General features: G+C 37.3%; 1 protein-coding gene across 2 annotated transcripts in view; it reads left to right on the top strand.

Annotated features, from left to right (window-relative positions):
• DCN (decorin) overlaps positions 1 to 15,969 on the top strand; it is a 41,739-nt gene extending 25,770 nt beyond the window's left edge. For both annotated transcript variants that reach the window (XM_026499910.4, XM_026499909.4), the window contains exons 5-8: positions 586 to 699; positions 6,489 to 6,582; positions 9,709 to 9,847; positions 15,216 to 15,969. In XM_026499910.4, the coding sequence (XP_026355695.1) occupies positions 586 to 699; positions 6,489 to 6,582; positions 9,709 to 9,847; positions 15,216 to 15,410 (542 nt within the window). In that variant the 3' untranslated portion in view covers positions 15,411 to 15,969. The remainder of the gene's footprint in view (positions 1 to 585; positions 700 to 6,488; positions 6,583 to 9,708; positions 9,848 to 15,215) is intronic.
• Positions 15,970 to 20,705: the final 4,736 nt, after the last annotated feature.

Below are 20,705 nucleotides of genomic sequence, written 5' to 3' on the forward strand. Positions count from 1 at the left end.
AAAACTCTAGGGCCAAAGTCACCCTCCTGCATGCCCAAGATGGGGGATGGAATTAAGCAGTGATTAATTAGAGATGTGTGGAGATACCTTTCCATCATGGGAATTGTTTCTATTCTGAACATCTGTAAACCATTTGCTTTAAACAATGTGTTCTAACGTTTTGCTCTATGTGCGGTAAAAAAATGGTGATTTTATAATTGGCTTACAAAATGCTAATGTCAAATTATATAACATTTTAATTCATCTCAGGAAAGTAATAGCCCCATAATAAGTGTGACTTATTAACACTTGTTTTTGTTGATTCCTGTACAAACCTGTATATGCACTTTAAATAATCTTCTTGTTATTGTTTTTGCGACTATTGCTTTTTCCACAAATCTTTGTGTTTGTCTGTTGTTTTAAAAAGAGAAAATTTTACCTCAGTTTGCTATCCTTCTGAAGAGTGTGTCCTTTAATTTCTCTTTTGTTTCTCAGTCAAGTTGTTATCGACCCAAATTTCTTTTAAAATCCTTGTTGAAACAGAACCACTCTGACTTGCAATAGCCTGATATTGTAAATAAAGCTTTGTGCTTATTGCATTTGTAGAACTGGGCACCAACCCACTGAAGAGCTCAGGAATCGAAAATGGAGCCTTCCAGGGAATGAAGAAGCTCTCCTACATCCGCATTGCTGACACCAACATAACCACCATTCCGCAAGGTGATCGAAAACTCTCCAAGGCAGTTTGAACACCTAAATCTTAAAACTTTAACATTTAAAAAAAAACTGTTTTGGAAATTTAAATGGTGACTAAAGTAGCGAACATTATGTCTGGCAAATTGTTTACCCTTGGAAGTGTTTCTGTTGAGCCTGGATGACCCCTGGGCCATTGAGGCCCATGGTAGAGATGGCTGGACCCATCTACCTATAAAGTCTCTTCTAAGATATAACTTAACACATAATGGTGTCATATTAAAGAATTGTGATAAAAAAATTGTGATAGAACAAAGGAAAAAGTACAGTTACTTAAAAAATAGACTGCCATAGTGGCATTAAAAAATAGATACATGAAACCTCTGAAATTGGGCCAATTTGTACATTGAGTCTTCAATTTTTAGTGAATTCCTTTCCATCTCAGGCATTATTATCTGATAAGAGCATCCGCAGATGCCGTGCTCTTGTATGATCATGGTGCTTGTATGTGCAGAGTGTGTGGATTTTGGTCTGTATGCTTGAGTTCAATTTGTCCCTAACTCGTTCTAACGCCTTGGACAAGTTATTCAATATTTATACCTCAATTTCTTTTTTTTTTTTAAGATTTTATTTATTTATTTATTTGACAGAGAGAGACAGCCAGCGAGAGAGGGAACACAAACAGGGGGAGTGGGAGAGGAAGAAGCAGGTTTCCAGCGGAGCAGGGAGCCCAATGTGGGGCTCGATTGCAGGACCCTGGGATCACGCCCTGAGCCAAAGGCAGACGCTTAATGACTGAGCCACTGAGGCGCTCCTATGCCTCAATTTCTTTCTTTTTTAAAAAAAATTATTTATTTATTTGACAGAGAGAGAGAGAAAGCACAGGTAGGCAGAGGAGTAGGCAGAGGGAGAGGGTGAAGCAGGCTCGCTGCCGAGCAGGGAGACCGACTCAGGGCTTGATTCCAGAACCCTGGGATCATGACCTGAGCCAAAGGCAGATGCTTAACCAGCTGAGCCACCCAGGCGCCCCTGCCTCAATTTCTTTGTTCATGAAGTGGTAATAGCACTAATATACAACTCATTGGTTTGTCTTAAAATTAAATAAGTTCAGAGAAATATCTGGTATACAAATAAGCAGCAGATTAATATTACCTTTTATTATTTCTTAAAAGTATTTTGACACTCATTTTGCTTAGGCAAAGTACCAAACGCCAGAGACAGAACAGTGATTAGGGTATTCTCCCTGCCTTCAAGGAGCTTATTGCCCAGAGCAAAGTCAGAAAGGTAAACAGCAGTTGTCGCACAGCCTTGTGCTAAGGGCTACCTGGGAGAGGCACAGAAGCCCATCTTTGTGAATCAGAAAAGAAATCAAATCACCAAAAAAGCAATTCTTCTAATTCTCATATTTTCCCTGCCCTAGGGTTTTAGTCTCACAAAAGCCCCTCTATATTCTCAAAATTTCCCCTCCATTTGGCCCTTTCTCAGCTTAGGTATCTTGTTCTTGGACTGGGTACAAAATATAGGTTCTTGCCCACAAAAAACAATTAGCCTTCACTGTGTTTTCACAGAAATGTCAGCTCCCAAGAGGCTATATTCCATAGAATGGTTCTTTTTTTTTTTCTATTTTTAACTTTTTATTTTTTTATTTTTATTTTTTTAATAGTATTTTTTTATTATATTATGTTAGTTACCATACAGTACATCCCTGGTTTTTGATGTAAAGTTTGATGATTCATTAGTTGCGTATAATACCCAGTGCACCATGTAATACGTGCCCTCCTTACCACCCATCACCAGACTATCCCATTCCCCCACCGCCCACTCCTCTGAAGCCCTCAGTTTGTTTCTCATAGTCCATAGTCTCTCATGCTTCATTCCCCCTTCTGAATACCCCCCCTTTCTTTATCCCTTTCTTCTCCTACCTATCTTCCTACTTCTTATGTTCCATAGATGAGAGAAACCATATGATAATTGTCTTTCTCTGCTTGATTTATTTCACTTAGCATAATCTCCTCCAGTGCTATCCATGTTGCAGCAAATGTTGAGAACTCGTTCCTTCTGATAGCTGAGTAATATTCCATTGTATATATGGACCACAGCTTCTTAATCCAGTCATCTGTTGAAGGGCATCTCGGTTCTTACCACCCCTTGCCCTCTTCACAGTCTTTCTGCTACAGAGGATGTTTTTATGCCCATAATAGCAACTGCTGGGATAGAGTAGATAGATGATAGATAGATAGATAGATAGATAGATAGATAGATAGATAGATAAGATTGAGCCAGTTTATAAAGCACCTTCATGCTTGGGCCTCCAACTTGTTGCATCGTAACAAGTGTTTCGTGTTTTTTTTTATCCTCAGTGCAGATGTGTATATATCTACATATATATAATATACATGTTATATATATTTATATTATCCCCACTGCAGATGTATATATATATATTTTAATATATTTTATATTTTAATAATATTTTAAACTTTAAATTGTATTTAATTATATTTTATATATTACATATACACATACATCTTGCCCAAAGCTATAGAGCTGTAGGAGGTGAAGTAAAAAAGCTGGAATTTAAAGTCCAGGTCTTTTCCACTACTTCATGCAGCCACATGACTTGCATTAAACACAATCTTTGATTTTGCTCTCCTTAATGCCTCCCCCCAAATATGACTCGGGAGCACATTTCATCACTTCGCGATCTGTATTCCTTATGTCTTCTCCCTATCCTAGGCAGTCTTTTCTCACCATCTCTAGCTTACTTTTATGTATTAAACACTTACTGTAAAAATTCTAGTAACTGAATTTTGTTAGGCACTTATTAATACCAGGTATTGTGCCGAATGCTTTTTATGGATTCTTCTCTATGAATCGCAAACCATTCTTCTATAGTCATATTATCACACCTGTTTAATAAACAAGGAAAATAAAGCTTAAATACATGAAGTACATTGTGCCCAAGGTCCTGCGGCTAGGAGGTGGCCAGGCTGGGGCTGTGCTGACGCCAGAGTTCATGTCCGTGACCATCGTACCCTGCTGCCAAACTGAGTCCTTCCTCCTATGATATTTATGCCAATAAAATAGATGAGTCTGCCTTTCCTAAACTTGACCCTGAAACCTGAACATCGCCAGCCTCTGGGAGTCTTAATGTGCACACATCTGCCATCAATGACAGAAACTCAAGGCAGTGGAGTGAAGTGGAGACTTATGAGTTCTCCACGTAGACCGTATGGGAGACAGGTCTGACTCAGCCACTTTGTTGTTCTGTGACTTTAGGCTAATTATGGCACATCTCCAAAACCTCAGTTTTGTGGTCTATGAAATGGAGGTCTTACTGACACCTATCTTCTAGGATATTTGTGAGGATTAATAGACACAAATTAGATGTGTAATGTGCATACATAGTATCTGGCCCAGAGGAAGCTTTCAATATATTTACCTTAAAAATGGAAAGGGAAATGAAAAAAAAAGTAACTAGAGTATAGGTTCTCCACTAAATGCTACAGTGGCAAAGGTTACTGATATTCTTGATAAATGTGCCTCTCTCTATCATATTGCAAAGTTTTCTTCCACCGTCAAACTTTCTCCTGGCTATAACTTTCCTTTTGGGAAACTGATACTGCAGAAGGGAAGACACTTAGAACCTAGGTAAGATTATGGATGTGACGATAATTGTTGTTCTAGAGACACTACGTTTTTAAAAACATCTTTTCATGGTGATAGGAAAGAAAAGATGTATATTCAATTTGCTTTGTTATATAGTCACTTAGTAATTACATGTAGGAGAAGTATTTTAAAAATCCACATTTATTTATTCTAAGGAGATTTGAGGGGTTGAAATCCGTTGTTCCAAGAGTACCTGCGGTCTCCTGGTATTTAGTCATAAGAATGACTCAATTGTGATTTTGTTACCGGACCCCAAGACCACGTTCTTGAGACTCCATGTTGTAGAAATAAACACTGAACTCAAGAGAAAGAAAGCCGGCAGAGTTAATTAGAGATAGCTTGCCTACAAGGGAGCCAACAGGAAAGAGGAATGTTGCTCTCTGAAGGGGTATTGTGCAAGGAATGGACAAGGCAACTTTCCAGCGGGCAAGGGACTGGAAGTAGGGAGGCATTCTTCAATCCCACGGTCATTAACTTGTGGTCATTACTTCTCAGTGGACACAAGACAATCACAGGATGCCTTTCTCCATGGTTGACATTCTTTTAGGGCTCCTGAAAAATAGAAATACTTGTGCAAGCAGGCTTTCAATTGTTACTTGTAATTTTGCCCAGACACCCATTACTCCTAACGACTATTATCTCGTTTGTTCGCTTTCCCAGAAGGAGGTATTTGTCTCTAAGCTTATGGAAACTTTTAACCTTTGCCTCAGACCAGTGGCTTTACAGGAGTTAAGTCCCTCTGGCTTTTCCTATACTGTCTCAATTTCATTTCCTTCAGTTAAGAGCTTGCTATTTTAACTCCCTTTGACCATCTGGGAGCATATTACATTCACTACTTGGCAGCTAGAAAACCTCCAAAATTCGTAACCTTGAGTGTCTATTTCTTCATCAGTGAAAGGGGGGTCCACAAAAAAATAATTTGTAAACTGAAAAAATTAAATGAGCGAAGTTAACGAAAGTACCAGTAACAGCGTTCGCTGCATGACAGACTTTCAGTGAGCAGCGGTTCCCTTCCTTAGCGCCTCCCGCACAAAACATAGTGCCGTAGAGAAACTACTAAGTTTAAATCAGATATGGACTAAACTTTTTCATGACAGAGATGGTATTGACAGCATTCAGTGGTATGCCATGAAAATTTTCATACCCAACATAACCTGCAGTTTCCCAACTTTGTTCCTTATGGACAAATAACCAACATTCTCTGCTAAGCAGATGTTAGTTCGACATGTAACCAATTTGCTCTTTTCTTTGTAGTTGTGGCTATTCTTGTAAGTGGAACAATATGCTCCTTGAAAAGCTGTATAAAAGCATCATATATCCTCAGATGGCAGGAGGAAATGAAAATAAAATATTTAAACTTTTATATTAATATTACTAAATTTTTAGAAATCACAGCCTTTCGAGAAGTACTATCTAGAGGTTTCATGGATACGTTGGATCTAAAATTATTTCCCCAGGTGTTCTACATATGGCAGATCACTTGCTTCTAGGCCTCGGCATTCCTCTTGTGTAAAGAAACAGTCTTGATTTAAAAGGTCTAAGTAAGTGTTAGCTCTTTCTACACATCCATGTTGTAGACGCACTTGAGTTTTGTTTCGTTTGTTTTTGTTTTTTAATGTGGAAAAGCTGATTAAGACTAAGGCCAGCATGCTCTATCAAGTGTTAGTTATTAATGAGACTATTGTTGAAATACCTCATTAAATTTGTATATAGGTTTAACTTATACATGATCTATTATAATTTAAATGCTTAACTCATTTTAAAGTTGTCTCTTTTATTGGTGACAGTGTTAACTTGGTAACAAAGGTGTAGGAAACTAACGAGTTTCAGGGTTTGACTTCAGTTCTATGATTGCATCCTAAAAATTACTAGGACAAAAATCTACTACGTGATAAACACAGTCCATGTTTCTGTTAAAATCGATCTACAAGAAAAGTAAGAAGTGCTTGTCCTACTTTCAAAAGCCTCTATTATTATGAAAGGGATGAAGAAAAAGATAAAAAGCAAAACTGATGGAAAAGATGAAAAGCACATCCTTTGAAACTATGTCTTTCAGCAAATTGGTGGCCTAGGTGCTCGTTAAGTCTGTCTACATCCTGTAATTACATTTCTCTGCTAATTTAACATTCTGTATTTCTCTATTCCAGGTCTTCCTCCTTCCCTTACTGAATTACATCTTGAAGGCAACAAAATCACCAAAATTGATTCATCTAGCCTAAAAGGACTGAATAATTTGGCTAAGTAATAATATTCTTTCATGACCTTACATCAGTAAAATGGCCAGATATATTAGTACCCACTTGCTCCGAATTAGAAACACACTGGGTGCTTGCTGTTTTTGTTGTTGGTCCTAACAACTTCAAACCTCAGCAGGCCCAATTATTTATTTAAAAAACAATGGAACAGTGTACTTACCATAACCATGAAGGGTATCTACCATATTGTTTTTAGATTAAGACATATCTTCTGTACAAGGCACCTGATTAAATCAGTATGTTCATTCAATATGTTCTTAGTTGCATGAAACAGAAGGTTGAGTAAATTATAACACAGTGTCCAGAATTTGAAAATGCCTTAAAATGAAAGTTACCAGGACATGGAAATATTGGGCAGCCCACCCTATAGTATTGGAATAATTATGATGAGATTCTCTCGCTTCTGTTCTTTGAAGAGTTTAAAATGTCTGTGGACATTTAGTGCAGTCTAACAAAAGAAGTTTGTTTGTTTTTCTGGTCCTTCTTAACTTTTTGTTTTTCCTGATAGATAGTCATTCATTCCTTTTCTGCTTTCTAGCCTAACTTTAATCTTTCTCCACTTACAATCCAGTTAAGTAATAAAAAGAGGGGAATGCGTGCAAACTACTTGCTTTATCTTCAAGAAACACTCGGCTCTTGAACTATATTACTGAATGTTCTTACAAAGGAGCACGGTGTTATGCCAAAGTGACTCACTCCTCTTTTATCTTTCTAAATTTTATGGTAGATAAATAAATATAAAGTTATCATTTATCCTTGAGAATTAGCTAAGACCAGATGATGTATAATACAGCTTTTCTCATTTCTGTGGAGATACCCCGTGAGCCGATGGATGGTGAGGGCTGGAGGTGAGCCTGTGCACGTGACTCTAGCTATCTTACTCTGTGTCTCAGATGATAAGAAATCATTTATCTAAAGATATTTGAATTATAGTCTCTAATACAGCAGCTATATTTCAAAATAGCATTATGCATCACTGACATTCCTTTGTGATTTGGTCCCTCTACCCGCAGAAATCTATAGGAAGATAAGTTACATTGCCTATTGTGTCCGACTGTCTTTAGGACAGCTAGTAAGTAGTAGTAGTAATAGTAGAGGTGAACAATAATCTAATTCCAAATATGGTAAATCATTAATAATATCTGTGCCTTTTTAGAAGAAAAATTCATTTTGTACTGAAAGTGATATGGAGATTTTTTTTTTTAATTCCATACATTGCATTGGAACAGACTGACTCAGTGGCCAAGCAAACTCTTCTGACTCTTGAATTTATCAAATTTCCTGTTAGAATCAAGTCCAGAAACATCTGTCTATGAAACCATCACATCCTCATGTTGTTTACTCTTCACTGATGTTGGAACACGAGCGGTATTTTAGTGTTGAACGTCAAAACTGTGAAAAGAAGAAAAAAGCAGCCCCTGATCTCAGAACATTGTTACAGGGCAAATATTCCAATTAGTTACTAGGAACAAGTGGGAAGAAAATAGTATATGTCTCTCTCCAAAAATATGAGATGGTTTTCAGGCAAACTTCCCTTCTGTTATACATGTAGACATCTATGATCATCTCCCTTAGTAGGTGGCTTTTATTCTTTGAGGAAAGAATCATGGCTTTTGAGCTGTGTGTCCTCTGCCTTCATAAGCCTGGGATAACATCTCAAACATAGTAGGTCCTCAAAAACATTTATTGATTGAAAACATAAATAAATCATCTGAAAAGTGAAGTTTCTTTGAATCAGTTGTGAGGAATATCGTATTCTAAAACCGAATTAGCCCAAAATTGGATATGGGACTTGAAGTGTTGTAAGGAATAGGAGACATGTTTCTACAATAGAAAAGAAAAGACCAGAAACAAGGGATAAATGTCTAAGACTGGGGGCAGGGGAGGGGGGAGCAAAATGTTCTCAGCCAAGATGCCAGGTTAATAAGATAAACCAACCATTTTATTAATAGCCTAAAATCAATATACCATGATCTCAATTATTTCAAATACCAAGCCATGATAAAAATGGAAAGACTTTGGTTATATAAACCAAAAGGGCTCAAAGATCAGAACTAGCTGAAGGCAAGCAAAAACCATCCTACAGAAAGTTCCCAAGCCTTTCCCACCACATTTGAAGGAGCTCAGCAGACTCCTCCTCTTTCTCTTGGAGCTAGAATTCTGGCTCTCTTTCATTACCTTGTTGTCTCATCCCTGGTACCCCCTCTCTGCCCTCGAGGACTGGCAGCACCCTGCTTCTGATGGAGAGTCATACATCCCCCGAATGCCAAATACATTAACCTTTTCTCCAAGTCAACTTCTGCCTTTTGAATCCCATTTACTAGGAAGGGACCTCACAGATGCAGAACTTTGACCTTTTATGCATTTACTTTAAAAAATGCAACCCAAAACTTTGAGTGGCATTGTATAAGAAACATCAAAGGGGCTAAGAAAGAGACACTTTAGGTCAGAGATCGAGGCCAGAAGCCGGGCATGTTGGCACCAGGCAAATTCTGATAGTAACAGATGGTCGCTGATAAACTCAAACGAAAGAAAAATGCTAATTCTATTAAGCTTCCTGGCAGGTACGTTTATTGATTCATTAGATCCTTCTACCTTTTATTTCCAATGAATAAATTTATATAATAAGTATACAATTATTTGATTTCCAAAGTGACCAAGATGATAATAGTATTCCTTTTAGTTTTCTCTGGAATAAATTCATTATATTCATTATACAAAGAAATCACTTCAACAGCTACTCATTGATCATAACAAGTTCTGTGTTAATACTGGGTATGCCACAAAACAGTCACTTTTCTCTAGGAGACACACACAAATCCACAGTCCCTTGAGTTTTTGAAGAGGGTGACAACAGGACCGTTTACGAGGGGTTGCCTATCCAGTCTGGTACAGTCAGAGGAGTTTCAGGGAGAGTGACTCTAAGCTGGGAACTTAAAAACAAATGGGCTTTATCCAAGCTCAGAAAGGTTGGACAAAGCATTCGAGGCAAAGGGAACAGTAAGTGCAAAAACAAAGAGAAGTCCTTTTCCGTTGACTGGATAAATCACACAATGCCTGCGAGGAGGGCAGCCGTGGGGGTGCACGCGTTCATTTCTGCTTTCTTTTGCAGGTTGGGACTGAGTTTTAACAGCATCTCTGCTGTTGACAATGGCACTCTAGCCAACACTCCTCATCTGAGGGAGCTTCACTTGGACAACAATAAGCTTATCAAAGTGCCTGGTGGACTGGCGGAGCATAAGTACATCCAGGTAAGGCCACACCACGAAATGTGAGGAGTATCTAGGGAGCGAACGTCCCTACTGGGATGTTAGGAGGCAGGAAGGGAAGCTCTGCTTACAAATCTTGTTTTGCAGAAAGATGTTTTTAATGTTTCCACAGAAATAGTCATTCTGGTTACATGAAAAACATAGGTTAAAATTATTATTTTTTTAAATAGGACTATTACCTTAAACTTATTACAGTGATGACTTCCAGAATATAATATTTTTAATGAAGCAGGCAAGCTAGTTTCAAGTCATAGATCAGTGTAACAGAAACCTACTGGTTGAAAAAGATGATATAATTTGTGCAGCATGGATATGAAATAAAATAGCAGTTGTAACTTTAAGCTTCAGCAGATGTCACATAGGTCAAAAGGGAATGTTTAGCTAATAGTGTGACTGAGTTAACTTTATATAGCTTATCAAGGTATAGTACAATCATAAGGTTAAGAAGATACGGTCCAGTGGTCCACGGTGGTAACAGAGCTTTCTAGTCTGTTAATCTATAAATGTAAGGCATGCTCATTAGTTTAAATAGTAACATTTTCAATAGAATAGCATAAGACCTCCATTGTTACTTTGAGGAAATAGAACAAATAAGTTATTCAAATTTTATATTTAAAAAATAATGTGGTAATTTTTAGATTTTATGTATTTGGTTATTTTATCTAATTTTTTGGTTTCTTTAAATGTCATATTTAAGTTGTTTCTTTCAGACATTTACAAAGGTACTTATTTCAATCATGATGATTTAGGAATTATACATTGGAGGTGCCTGGGTGGCACAGTGGGTTGAGTGTCAGACTCTTGGTTTCGGCTCAGGTCATGACGTCGGGGTTGTCAGGTGGAACCCCACATTGGGCTCTGTGCTCAGCGGGGAGTCTGCTTAAGATCCTCTCTCACTCTCCCTCCACCCCTCACTGCTGTGCTCCTATTCTCTCTCTCTCAAATAAATAAATAAATCTTTAAAAAAAAAAAAAAAGGAAATTCTACCCTGACATTGATGCTCTATTATAGAGAAATCCTTTTTATAAAGCTGCTGTTTTGGTAATGAAGCATTTCCACTTCTTTGCTCGGGGTTCAGGATAGGTTTATCCCTTACTCTGCTGCCAGTTAATGTCAATTTGTTACTGATCTCTCTTCTTTTTTTTTATTGAGTTGTGACAAAAACTCCAAATGAAATTGATATATCATGATTTGCATAAGGTTTCTGTTGGTGGTGGGCATTTTGGGGCAGGCAGTTATTTTATTCTCATTTTTATATTCTAGAATAATCAATTTTACCTTCTTGATTGCTATTTTTCAAACATCAGTCTGGATGCATTACTGAGTCCATAAAATAAGTTTAATGAGTTAATTAAGAACATTTATGGGATAGGCTAGGCTACAATAGTTTAGGATGAATGGAAAAATAAAATATCACTGTAATGGTAAGTATTTCATAAAAACTTTGTTTAAATGCACAGATTTATATATACTAAATATATGTATTGGTTTCTAATTGTGGGTCACAAAGAAAAATTATAAAACATGCTATTTTGAAATCTTTGTTGAATATCAACAAATCTCATGGGCATTCACACAGGGCCTCAGTCTTGGTTTTTCACCTCTAATTGGCTATCCATGCACCCAATTCACCTCCCTTCTTATAGGCTCTTAGGGATTTCACCTACTTTACTGTCTTTCTTGTAAGTATATCATTCAGTTATTTTTAGCAAAATTATATTGTTCTCTTCAACCATTACCACAATCCAGTTCTTTTTTTTTTTTTTTTTTTTTTTAGATTTTATTTATTTATTTGAGAGAGAGAGAGAGCATGGAGGGGTCAGGCAGAGGGAGAGGGAGAAGCCAACTCCACTGAGCAGGGAGCCTGACATGGGCCTCAGTCCCAGCCCTGAGATCATGACCTGAGCCAAAGGCAGATGCTTAACTGACTGAGCCACTCAGGTGCCCCCACCACAATCCAGTTCTAACACTTCTATTACCCCGCAAATATTCCTCTTCCTTTTTCTAGTCAATTTTCAATCTCATCTACCACAGGAGATCATTCATCTAATTTCTACCTCCATGGATTTGCCTTTCCTGGACATTTCATATAAATGGAATCACTTACTGTAATGGTTTTAGGTATCATAGCATGAATCCTAGCATGTATCAGTAGTCCATTTTTATCGGTGAATAACATTCCATTATATGGATATACCACATTTTATTTGCTAGCACTACACCCCTTTTGATTACTGTAGCTTTTGATTGTGTTTTGAAATCGGGAGTGAAGGTCTTTTAACTTTGCTCTTATTTTATTTTATTTATTTATTTATTTATTTATTTATTTAAGAGAAAGAGTGAGTGAGTGAGTGAGTGAGTGAGTGAACATGGGTGGGGAGGGAGGGGCAGAGGGAGAAGCAGACTCCCCACTGAGCAGGGAGCCTGACACGGGGCTCAATCCCAGGACCCTGAGATCATGACCTGAGCCAAAGTCAGATGCTTAACCAACTGAGCCACCCAGGCATCCCTATTTTGTTCTTATTTTTCAAAATTGTTTTGGCTATTCTTGTTTCTTTGCATTTTCATATAAATTTTAGAATCAGCTTGTTCATTTTTGTAAATAGAGCCTGCTAGGATTTTAATAAGGATGTGGTGGATTTATAGATAAATTAGGGCAGAATTGTTATCTTAATACTATTGAGTGTTCCAATTCATAAGTGTGGAATATTTCTCCATTTCATATTATTTAATTTCTCACAGCAATGCTTTTTTCATTTTTAGTATACACATCTTACAATTCTTTTATTAAGTGTAACCTTATTTTCTTTATTATTTTTGATAACTGCTGTGAATGAACGGTTGACCTTAATTTCATTTTTGAATTGTTTTTTGGTAGTATATGCAAATACAATTGATTTTTGTATATTAATCTTCTATCCCGGTACTGTGCTGAAGTTGTTTTTAGTTGCAGAAGTTTTTGTGCACTTCTTTGGGTATCCCATATTTGGGATCATGTCATTTATAAATAAAGTCAGTTTTTATTATTCTTTTCTTGTTTGAATTATTTTCATTTATTTTTCTTGCTTCACTGCACTGGCTAGAATCTCCAGTGCGATATTGAATAGAAGTGATGAAATTAGACATCTTTGCCTCGTTTACTATTTTAAGAGTGGAGTGGACATTCAGTCTTTTACCATTCAGCATGATGTTAACTACCAGTCTTTTGTAGATGCTCTTTATCGAGTTGAGAAAGTTCTCTTCTGTTCTTAAGTTTATTGAAGATTTTTATCATGATGTGTATTCAAATGTTTTTTGTGTGTCTATTGAGATTATCATGTGATTTTTCCTTTTATTCTCTTAATATAGTACATTAAATTAATTAATTTTTGGTTAAACCAGTTTTACATCCCTGAGATAAATCACACTCGGTCTTGGTCATAGTGTATAATCTTTTTATATGTTACGAGATACAGTTTCCCAATATTTTGTTAGAGTTGTCTATGTTTATATGAAATTTTTGATTTTAGGTTGTGCGTGTGTGTGTGTGTGTGTGTGTCTGTGTGATGATTTTTGTCTGGCTTCAATATTAGAAGATACTGATTTCATAAAATGAGTTGGGAATCTAGTTTTCTTTTTTACACAAATACTTGCTTTATGCCTTGATTTTTTTTTCTCTCACTTTCAATATTAGCCATCAACTCTAACCAAACGTGTTTCCCCTTTCTTACTAATAACCGCTAGGAAATAGAGAATGGTAAATGAAAAGAAATTTTCTGCTTGAGAATTATAAAAAAAATACTTGCAGGTATTGTTTGTCTTTAATATCCCTTATTTCTGTTTTTATATGGTCTCTCTCTAAACCCTTTCTTAAGGCCCTTTTCACCTGCATATAAGTGTAAATGTTCTGGTAGGTGGAACAATATTTTAAGTTAATTATTATAAGAGAGCACCTCATAGGTTTTATAACACACTTTAGAAATTGTCGCCTTCTTACTATATTTTAGCTCTGGTTGTATAAGTCACTTCTTGCCCTTCAGAATTCACATGTACATAATGGAAGTAAAAACCCATTTCTAAAGTCCTTTTCATAAGTCTAATATTTAATTTCCTGGAGAAAAATCTATGAACAAGTTACCATTATCTTAAACATAATCATAAAATACATTTCAGAAAAGAATCCTATTGAACAATAGAATTATATCCATAAGGTAGACTATGTAACACACAGTACATTTTCAGTAAAACTTTCTAGGTCTATTCATTCCAGATTCTGTGGTACTCAATGTTTCTTAGGGTTTGTAATTATTTTGATTCTAATACTGCCTGTACTCTTTTTCTTCACTATATATTATTTCCTTTTTTTGTATAATTTCATTAAAAGGTACGTCATTTTATCTTTGCCCTGAAAACATAATATTTCACATAGGCACATAACATTAAGTTATTCATATATTCATTCAACATATATTATTGAACACCTACTCTGTTCTAGTAGACACTGGTGATAGTCATGAACAAAACAGAACAAGTTTCTTTCCTCATAGAACTTTCATTCTAGAGGAGGAAAACAGACAAAACAAACAAATATATAATAAGCTATATGGTGATAATTATTTTGAAGATTTAAAGAAGTGTGAATTGGGACAGAGAATGGCAGCATTGGATAGTCAGGGAAGACATCTTTGGTAAGGAAAAGTTACATGAATTACATGAGGGAGTAAGCCCTGCAGACATCTTGGAGAAGATCAGTTCAAGTGGAAGAAACAATGTGTGCCAACCTAAGGAGGAACTGTGATTTTTGTAATAGAGGAAAAGCAAGTAGGCCAGAGTGGTTAGATTGAATAGTGAGGGGAAATGAGGTCAGAGCAGAAAGATGTCAGATCCTGTTGGGTTTGTGAGATGCGAGAACTTTGGACTTTATTCTGCATGAGATAGGAAGACACTGGAGTTTTGAGGCAAAGAATATATAACTTGGCTTACTTTTTAAAATAATTGCTCTATGAACTAAGAAAAAGGAAAGAAAGAAGAAGAAAGAAAAGAAGGAAGGAAGGAAGGAAAGAAAGAAAGAAAAGAAAGAAAGAAAAACTGATTTTAGGGCAAAAGAGGAACCAGGAAGGATGACTTCTATCATCCAGAAGGAGCAGTTTTGGACAATGTCACAGGAGTCGATATGGGGAGAAGGACTGTGTTGCGTGTACATTTTGAAGATTGAGCTAGCGGCATTTGTTGATGGTTGGCTAGAGAGTGTAAGAGAAAGGAAGTGTCAAGGATAAAGAATAAAGAATAAAGGGACAGGAATAAAGTATTTACATGAATGGTTCAGTCTATTTAGAGGAAAATAATCATTCTCCATTATTTCATTTTGCAGGTTGTCTACCTTCATAACAACAATATCTCTGCAGTTGGGTCTAATGACTTCTGCCCACCTGGATACAACACCAAAAAGGCTTCTTATTCAGGTGTGAGCCTTTTCAGCAACCCAGTCCAGTACTGGGAGATCCAGCCATCCACCTTCCGGTGTGTCTATGTGCGCTCTGCCATCCAGCTTGGAAATTATAAATAATTCCCAAGAAAGCCCTCGTTTTTATAACCTGGCAAAATCCCATTAATATCATTGCTCAAAAAAAAGAAAAAAAAAAAGGAAAGCTAGATACTGGAAACTTAACTGCAATGTGGATCTTTTTCCCACATGATTTATAATACATAAGCCAAATATGCAGTTTAAATAATTGCCTACAATAAAAAAATATTTTGCCTGCCATTTTCAGAATTCTTTTTTGAAGCTTTCTGTTGATGTTAACTGAGCTATTGCAGATATTCTTATTTCCCTAAACATAAAATTTGGAGTAAATATATATATATATGTCAAAAATTTAGTAAAGCTTTTCTTGTTTAATTTTTAGAAGGAATCAAACAAAAAAAGTATCCATCTTCTGTAGCACATAGGGTGTTAGATCCTTTGACATTAAAGTCAGTCTTCAAATTCTGTCTAGCTCTGTGTTAATCCCCATTATTGTTGGTAAAGCCTCATTTGAATATGTAAATTCAATAAGGCTATGTAAAATTTTTGCTAATGTCATCATTTTGAAAAAAAAATAAATTTACAAATACATTCAAAATTACCATTGTATAAAAGTGTAATTGTAAATCTTCTCCAAACCCCACTTTCTGAAGAGAGCAGACATTGTGTTCTAGACAATAATAGCACATCTTTTCAAGTTCTCAGATATTTGTTTTACTCTTGTTTTTTGGCATTTGTGTATTATAACTTACATTATCTATAATCAGTGCTAAGCTGATAGAGCGCAAAGCTGACTTTTTTTATGATTGGTCTAGAAAGCTGGTATATTCAGTTACTAAGATACTAAATCAGTTTTAAAGCATCATGTGTATAATCAGCCTGCTCACCTGAATATTTCTATAATTACTAGATGTATTAGAAATATTCCTTGCATTTAGTTAAACTTTCAAATTTAGAATTTTTTTCTTCAGAATTTATAAAGACCTAGCAAAGCAGACCATTCAGCAAGCCTGGGGAATGGGCTGGTTTACAAAAAGGAGAGATTTACCAAAAACTACATTTATGTTATTGACATCTAATAAACAAACATGTGAGGATAGTTTTTTTGTCTACAACGTTGGATGTTTTATGTTTGAAAATACTGATAACCAAATCCAAACTGTTTTTTTTCTTTTTAAGATTTTATTTATTTATTTGAGAGAGAGAGAGAGCGAGAGAGCGAGCATGTGCCCACACAAGTGCGCACATGGGAGGGGAGGGTTAGAGAGGGAGGGGCAAGCAGACTCCTCGCAGAGTGCAGAGCCCAACTTGGGGCTCCATCTCAAGAGCCTGAGATCATGACCTGAGCTGAAAATCAAGAGTCAACCTCTCAACCGACTGAGCCACCCAGGCGCCCCCAAATCCAAACTGGTTTAAACCATAAAGGAAAACCCAAACAGTTCTGCTATTAGATGAACCTTTGGGTGCAGCTTCATCAGCGTTCCAGCCGAGTTTCTCTGCAGTTCTTTCAACTTTCCCTTCCTTCATTGCATTTTCAAGCTGGCCTTCCTTATGGTTGAAATAGGAATCTCCCTCATTATTTACCACTCAGATCACAAAAGCATATCAACATAAAACTTCCAGAAGTCATGAAATTCTCTCTAATTATTACATAGTGACTTCATAGCCCTATAGAGTAAATGAGTAAAGGCTATTGTTATTCCCATTCTGTAGACAAGTAGACTGAAGTTAGGAGAAATGAAGTAACTTTCCTGTAGTCAAGTACCTCGTAAATACATGGCAACCAAACTTTCTCTTTTAATCTTTGTGTAAGTCAGGATCTGGCAGAAAAGAGAATTTACCTCTCAGAATTCAAACGAAGATAATTTAATGAAGGGACTATTACAGAGTGTATGCAGCAAACAAGGGATGACAAGGCACCGAGAGATGGCAATGGTGGAAAGCCATTGTCACCCAAATGGCTACGTGGGCAGGGGAAGAATTGAGTTTCTGGAGCCATGTGAGAGGACAGCTTTGGAGGATTTCTATGCCTGGGGGCTATGTTCCTGGAAGGAGGCCACATCTGCCAGAGGTTAGGTACTGAAGCAAGGTATGTCCCCTTCTCTCCTTCTACGTCAGATCCTCCCACCGATGAAAGATAAAGGGAAGACATACATTAAGAAAGCTAGAGAGAGGAAGGTTCTTCTTGGGGCAGGACAGAGACAGAAGAAAAATGGATCTGGTCAGGGCACTTGGAGAATAACTAATACGCCCAGGCACTACAATTCTATCTGTAGGATTATTAAACAAATCTCACCAGCCACAGATAAACATGACGTCATATCCTGCGTCATCCCAGCACCTTTTCTGAAACCCAATTATTTTGGACTTTTCTGCATTGATCAGAGGTGCTAACAAATAAAACAATATCTGATGAGACTTGGGTCAAATGATTAACTGAATCCGGTTTTCCATTAGAAAACATTAGTTACTTTTATAATGGTTTGACTGAAGCAGAGTTTACTTCTTTAAAGAAATGGTTAGTGTTAAAAATCAAAGAGTAAACAGAAAACTTACACTGCCAATATTAATGGGCAGTCAATTATGTACTATACACAAATTTGGCAGAAAATAAAAATAATATTTGGATAATCATGAGAATCAGAGCAGAGAGCTCTAAGCTCTTGTAGTCAAAGTCATATTCTCCTTTATCACAGTGACCGCCTGAAATACCCAGTGCTCTGTGTGAGTTATATAATCCGTGCTAGACTTCCATGAAGTGACCATATTCGTGGTATTTATTCACAGCCTGGCATCAGGCAATAAATGAGTTGGAGAGGCTATTTATTGATTCAGCATACTTCATTCATTCATTCATTCATTCATTCAATAAACTAGCACTGAATATATTGGAAATATGAGACAAATCTTGGTAGAAAGATACCAACAGCCACAGATATTTATTTCTGGAGCTTATTCAGTGCATACAAAGCTTCTGTGCTAGGCTCTTTATCACAAAAATCCCATGAGAATGTACCGTTCCTATTTCACAGATGATGAAATCCAGACATAGCACATGCAGAGTCAGAATTATGACTCTGATGTGTGCTGATCGAGTTAGGGTCAGCCTTTGCTTTCGCCCTAGTTTACAACTATACAAAGCACGTCAAGGCCAAGGGTGGTAGTCTGAAACACTGAGAAGAGAATCTGTTCATGCTTCTTCGCAGTTCCTCTGCATTGTGGTAATACGTCCGCGTTCTGAGATGCAGGCGCCATAAACATAATTACTGTCATTTATTCAATACCATGTCTTACAGGGTCTCATTCAATACTTGCAATAGCTCTGTGGACTATGTATGGTTATTCAGTCTTTTTTACAGATGAGAAAATGAAACCTCAGAGAAGTCAAGTAGTTTTCCCATGGACCCCAGCTTGTAAATAAGGAAGGCGAACTTTCCATCCGTTCGATATGTTGCCTTCTAATACCTTAGGAAAGAACGTATTTGTGCCCAACAATGAGGACTCCCTGACCATCCGTAGGGTCTTTCATCTTCTTTGCCATATGGTGCAGGGCTGTAAAATAATGGGTCATCCCACCATTGTGATTTGTTACCCTTCAAAAAAAATAAATTTGTTCATAAAAAAAAGATGAAACTACAAGACTGCTCAACTTTAAAATGTCCCATATCCGCACTGCCTAATATGGTACCCATCAGCATATCCAGGCAGGAGCACTGGAACTGTGATGGAACTGAAGAGCCAAATTTTAAATTTATTTAATTTTAATGAATTTACAGTTAATAGCCATACTTCACTGAGTGACAGCATATTGGATGTGATGTTCTAAATACTCCTAATGAGTTTATTTTTTTTTAAGATTTTTTTAATTTGACACAGAGAGAGAGAGAGAGAGAGAGAGAGAGCGCATGAGCTGGGGGGAGGGGCAGAGGGAGAGGAACAAGCAGGCTCCCCACTGACCAGGGAGCCCAACTCGGGACTCGATCCTGGGACCCCGGGATCATGACCTGAGCTGAAGGGAGACCCTTAACCGACTGAGCCACCAGGCACCCCTTCCAATGTGTTTAACTATGATTTTTATGGTGTGGAGTGTTATTTCTATTCATGCAAAAATATTTACTAGGCCTGCGTCTAACTAAGGATATAAGCATGAATAAGATTCCGTTCTTGACTTTAAGGTGATCATAGTTTAACAGAGACACAATCACTAACCGAATAATAGAAATACAGAGAGATAAATTTTATCATTGGAAATACAGGCATACCTTATTTTACTGTGCTTTGCTTTCTTGCACTTTGCAGATGTTGTGTTTTTAAAAAATGGAAGGTTTGAGGCAACCCTGCATTGAGCCAGTGTATAGACACCATTGTTCCAACAACATTCCCCCGCTTTGTGTCTCTGTCACATTTTGGTAATTCTTGCACTATTTCAAGCTTTTTTCATTATTATTGTATTTGTCATGGTGATCTGTTATCAGTGATTATGACTCACTGGAAGCTCAGACGATAGTTACCCTTTTTTAGCAATGAAGCCTTTTTAATTAAGATACATACATTTTTTAGACACAATGCTACTGAACACTTAATAGACAATGGTATAGTGTACATATAACGTTTATATGCACTAGGGAACTAAAAAATTCATTTGACTCACTTTATCAGGATATTTGCTGGATTGCAGTGGTCTGGAACTGAGCCCACAATATCTCCAAAGTATGCTTCTATATGCAAGTTACAGGAGTGGCTCATAGGAGGGGTGATCAGCTCTGCCAAGGGTAGCGGAATGAGCCCAGAGGAACATGAAAGACTTCACTGAGGAAGTAATTTTGGGGGTGGGTTTTGAGGAATGTGTAAGAGTTCAACAGGAGCGTTTGGAGGAAGGGGCTAAAGGCAAGAGAGTAACTTCAAAGACCCCGGGGTACGCCTGGGCACATCTTCTCTGATAGGCTGACATAAAAGAAGGGCTTCCTCGACTTCCTTACCTTCTTCTGAAACAGATGCAGGAGTCTCCGTGTACCTAGGATACACACAGGGTACAGAGGATATCGGAGGAAGCCACTCTTTGCCCTTTTTCCAGTCTTGCTGGCCCGCAAAACATCGATCTCCCAGAATGGTCAAAAGGAGGGAGGAAACGGCTTTATTTTTCTTCTCTCTTGCATCTCCCAAGGGATCCCACTCGCATTACTACAGGGAAAAGATAGTTTCCCTTGGTGTACAAGGTCCACGGCGTCACTACAGATTGTCTTCAGAGCTCCACCTTGAACGCTGCCCTCTCTTCTCTAGTCCTTCCTCCCGCATGTGGTAGCCTTCCTGTTGAAGGAGAAAAGCTGGCGTTACCCT

This window comes from Ursus arctos, unplaced genomic scaffold, assembly GCF_023065955.2.
Source record: "Ursus arctos isolate Adak ecotype North America unplaced genomic scaffold, UrsArc2.0 scaffold_21, whole genome shotgun sequence".
Taxonomy (NCBI): domain Eukaryota; kingdom Metazoa; phylum Chordata; class Mammalia; order Carnivora; family Ursidae; genus Ursus; species Ursus arctos.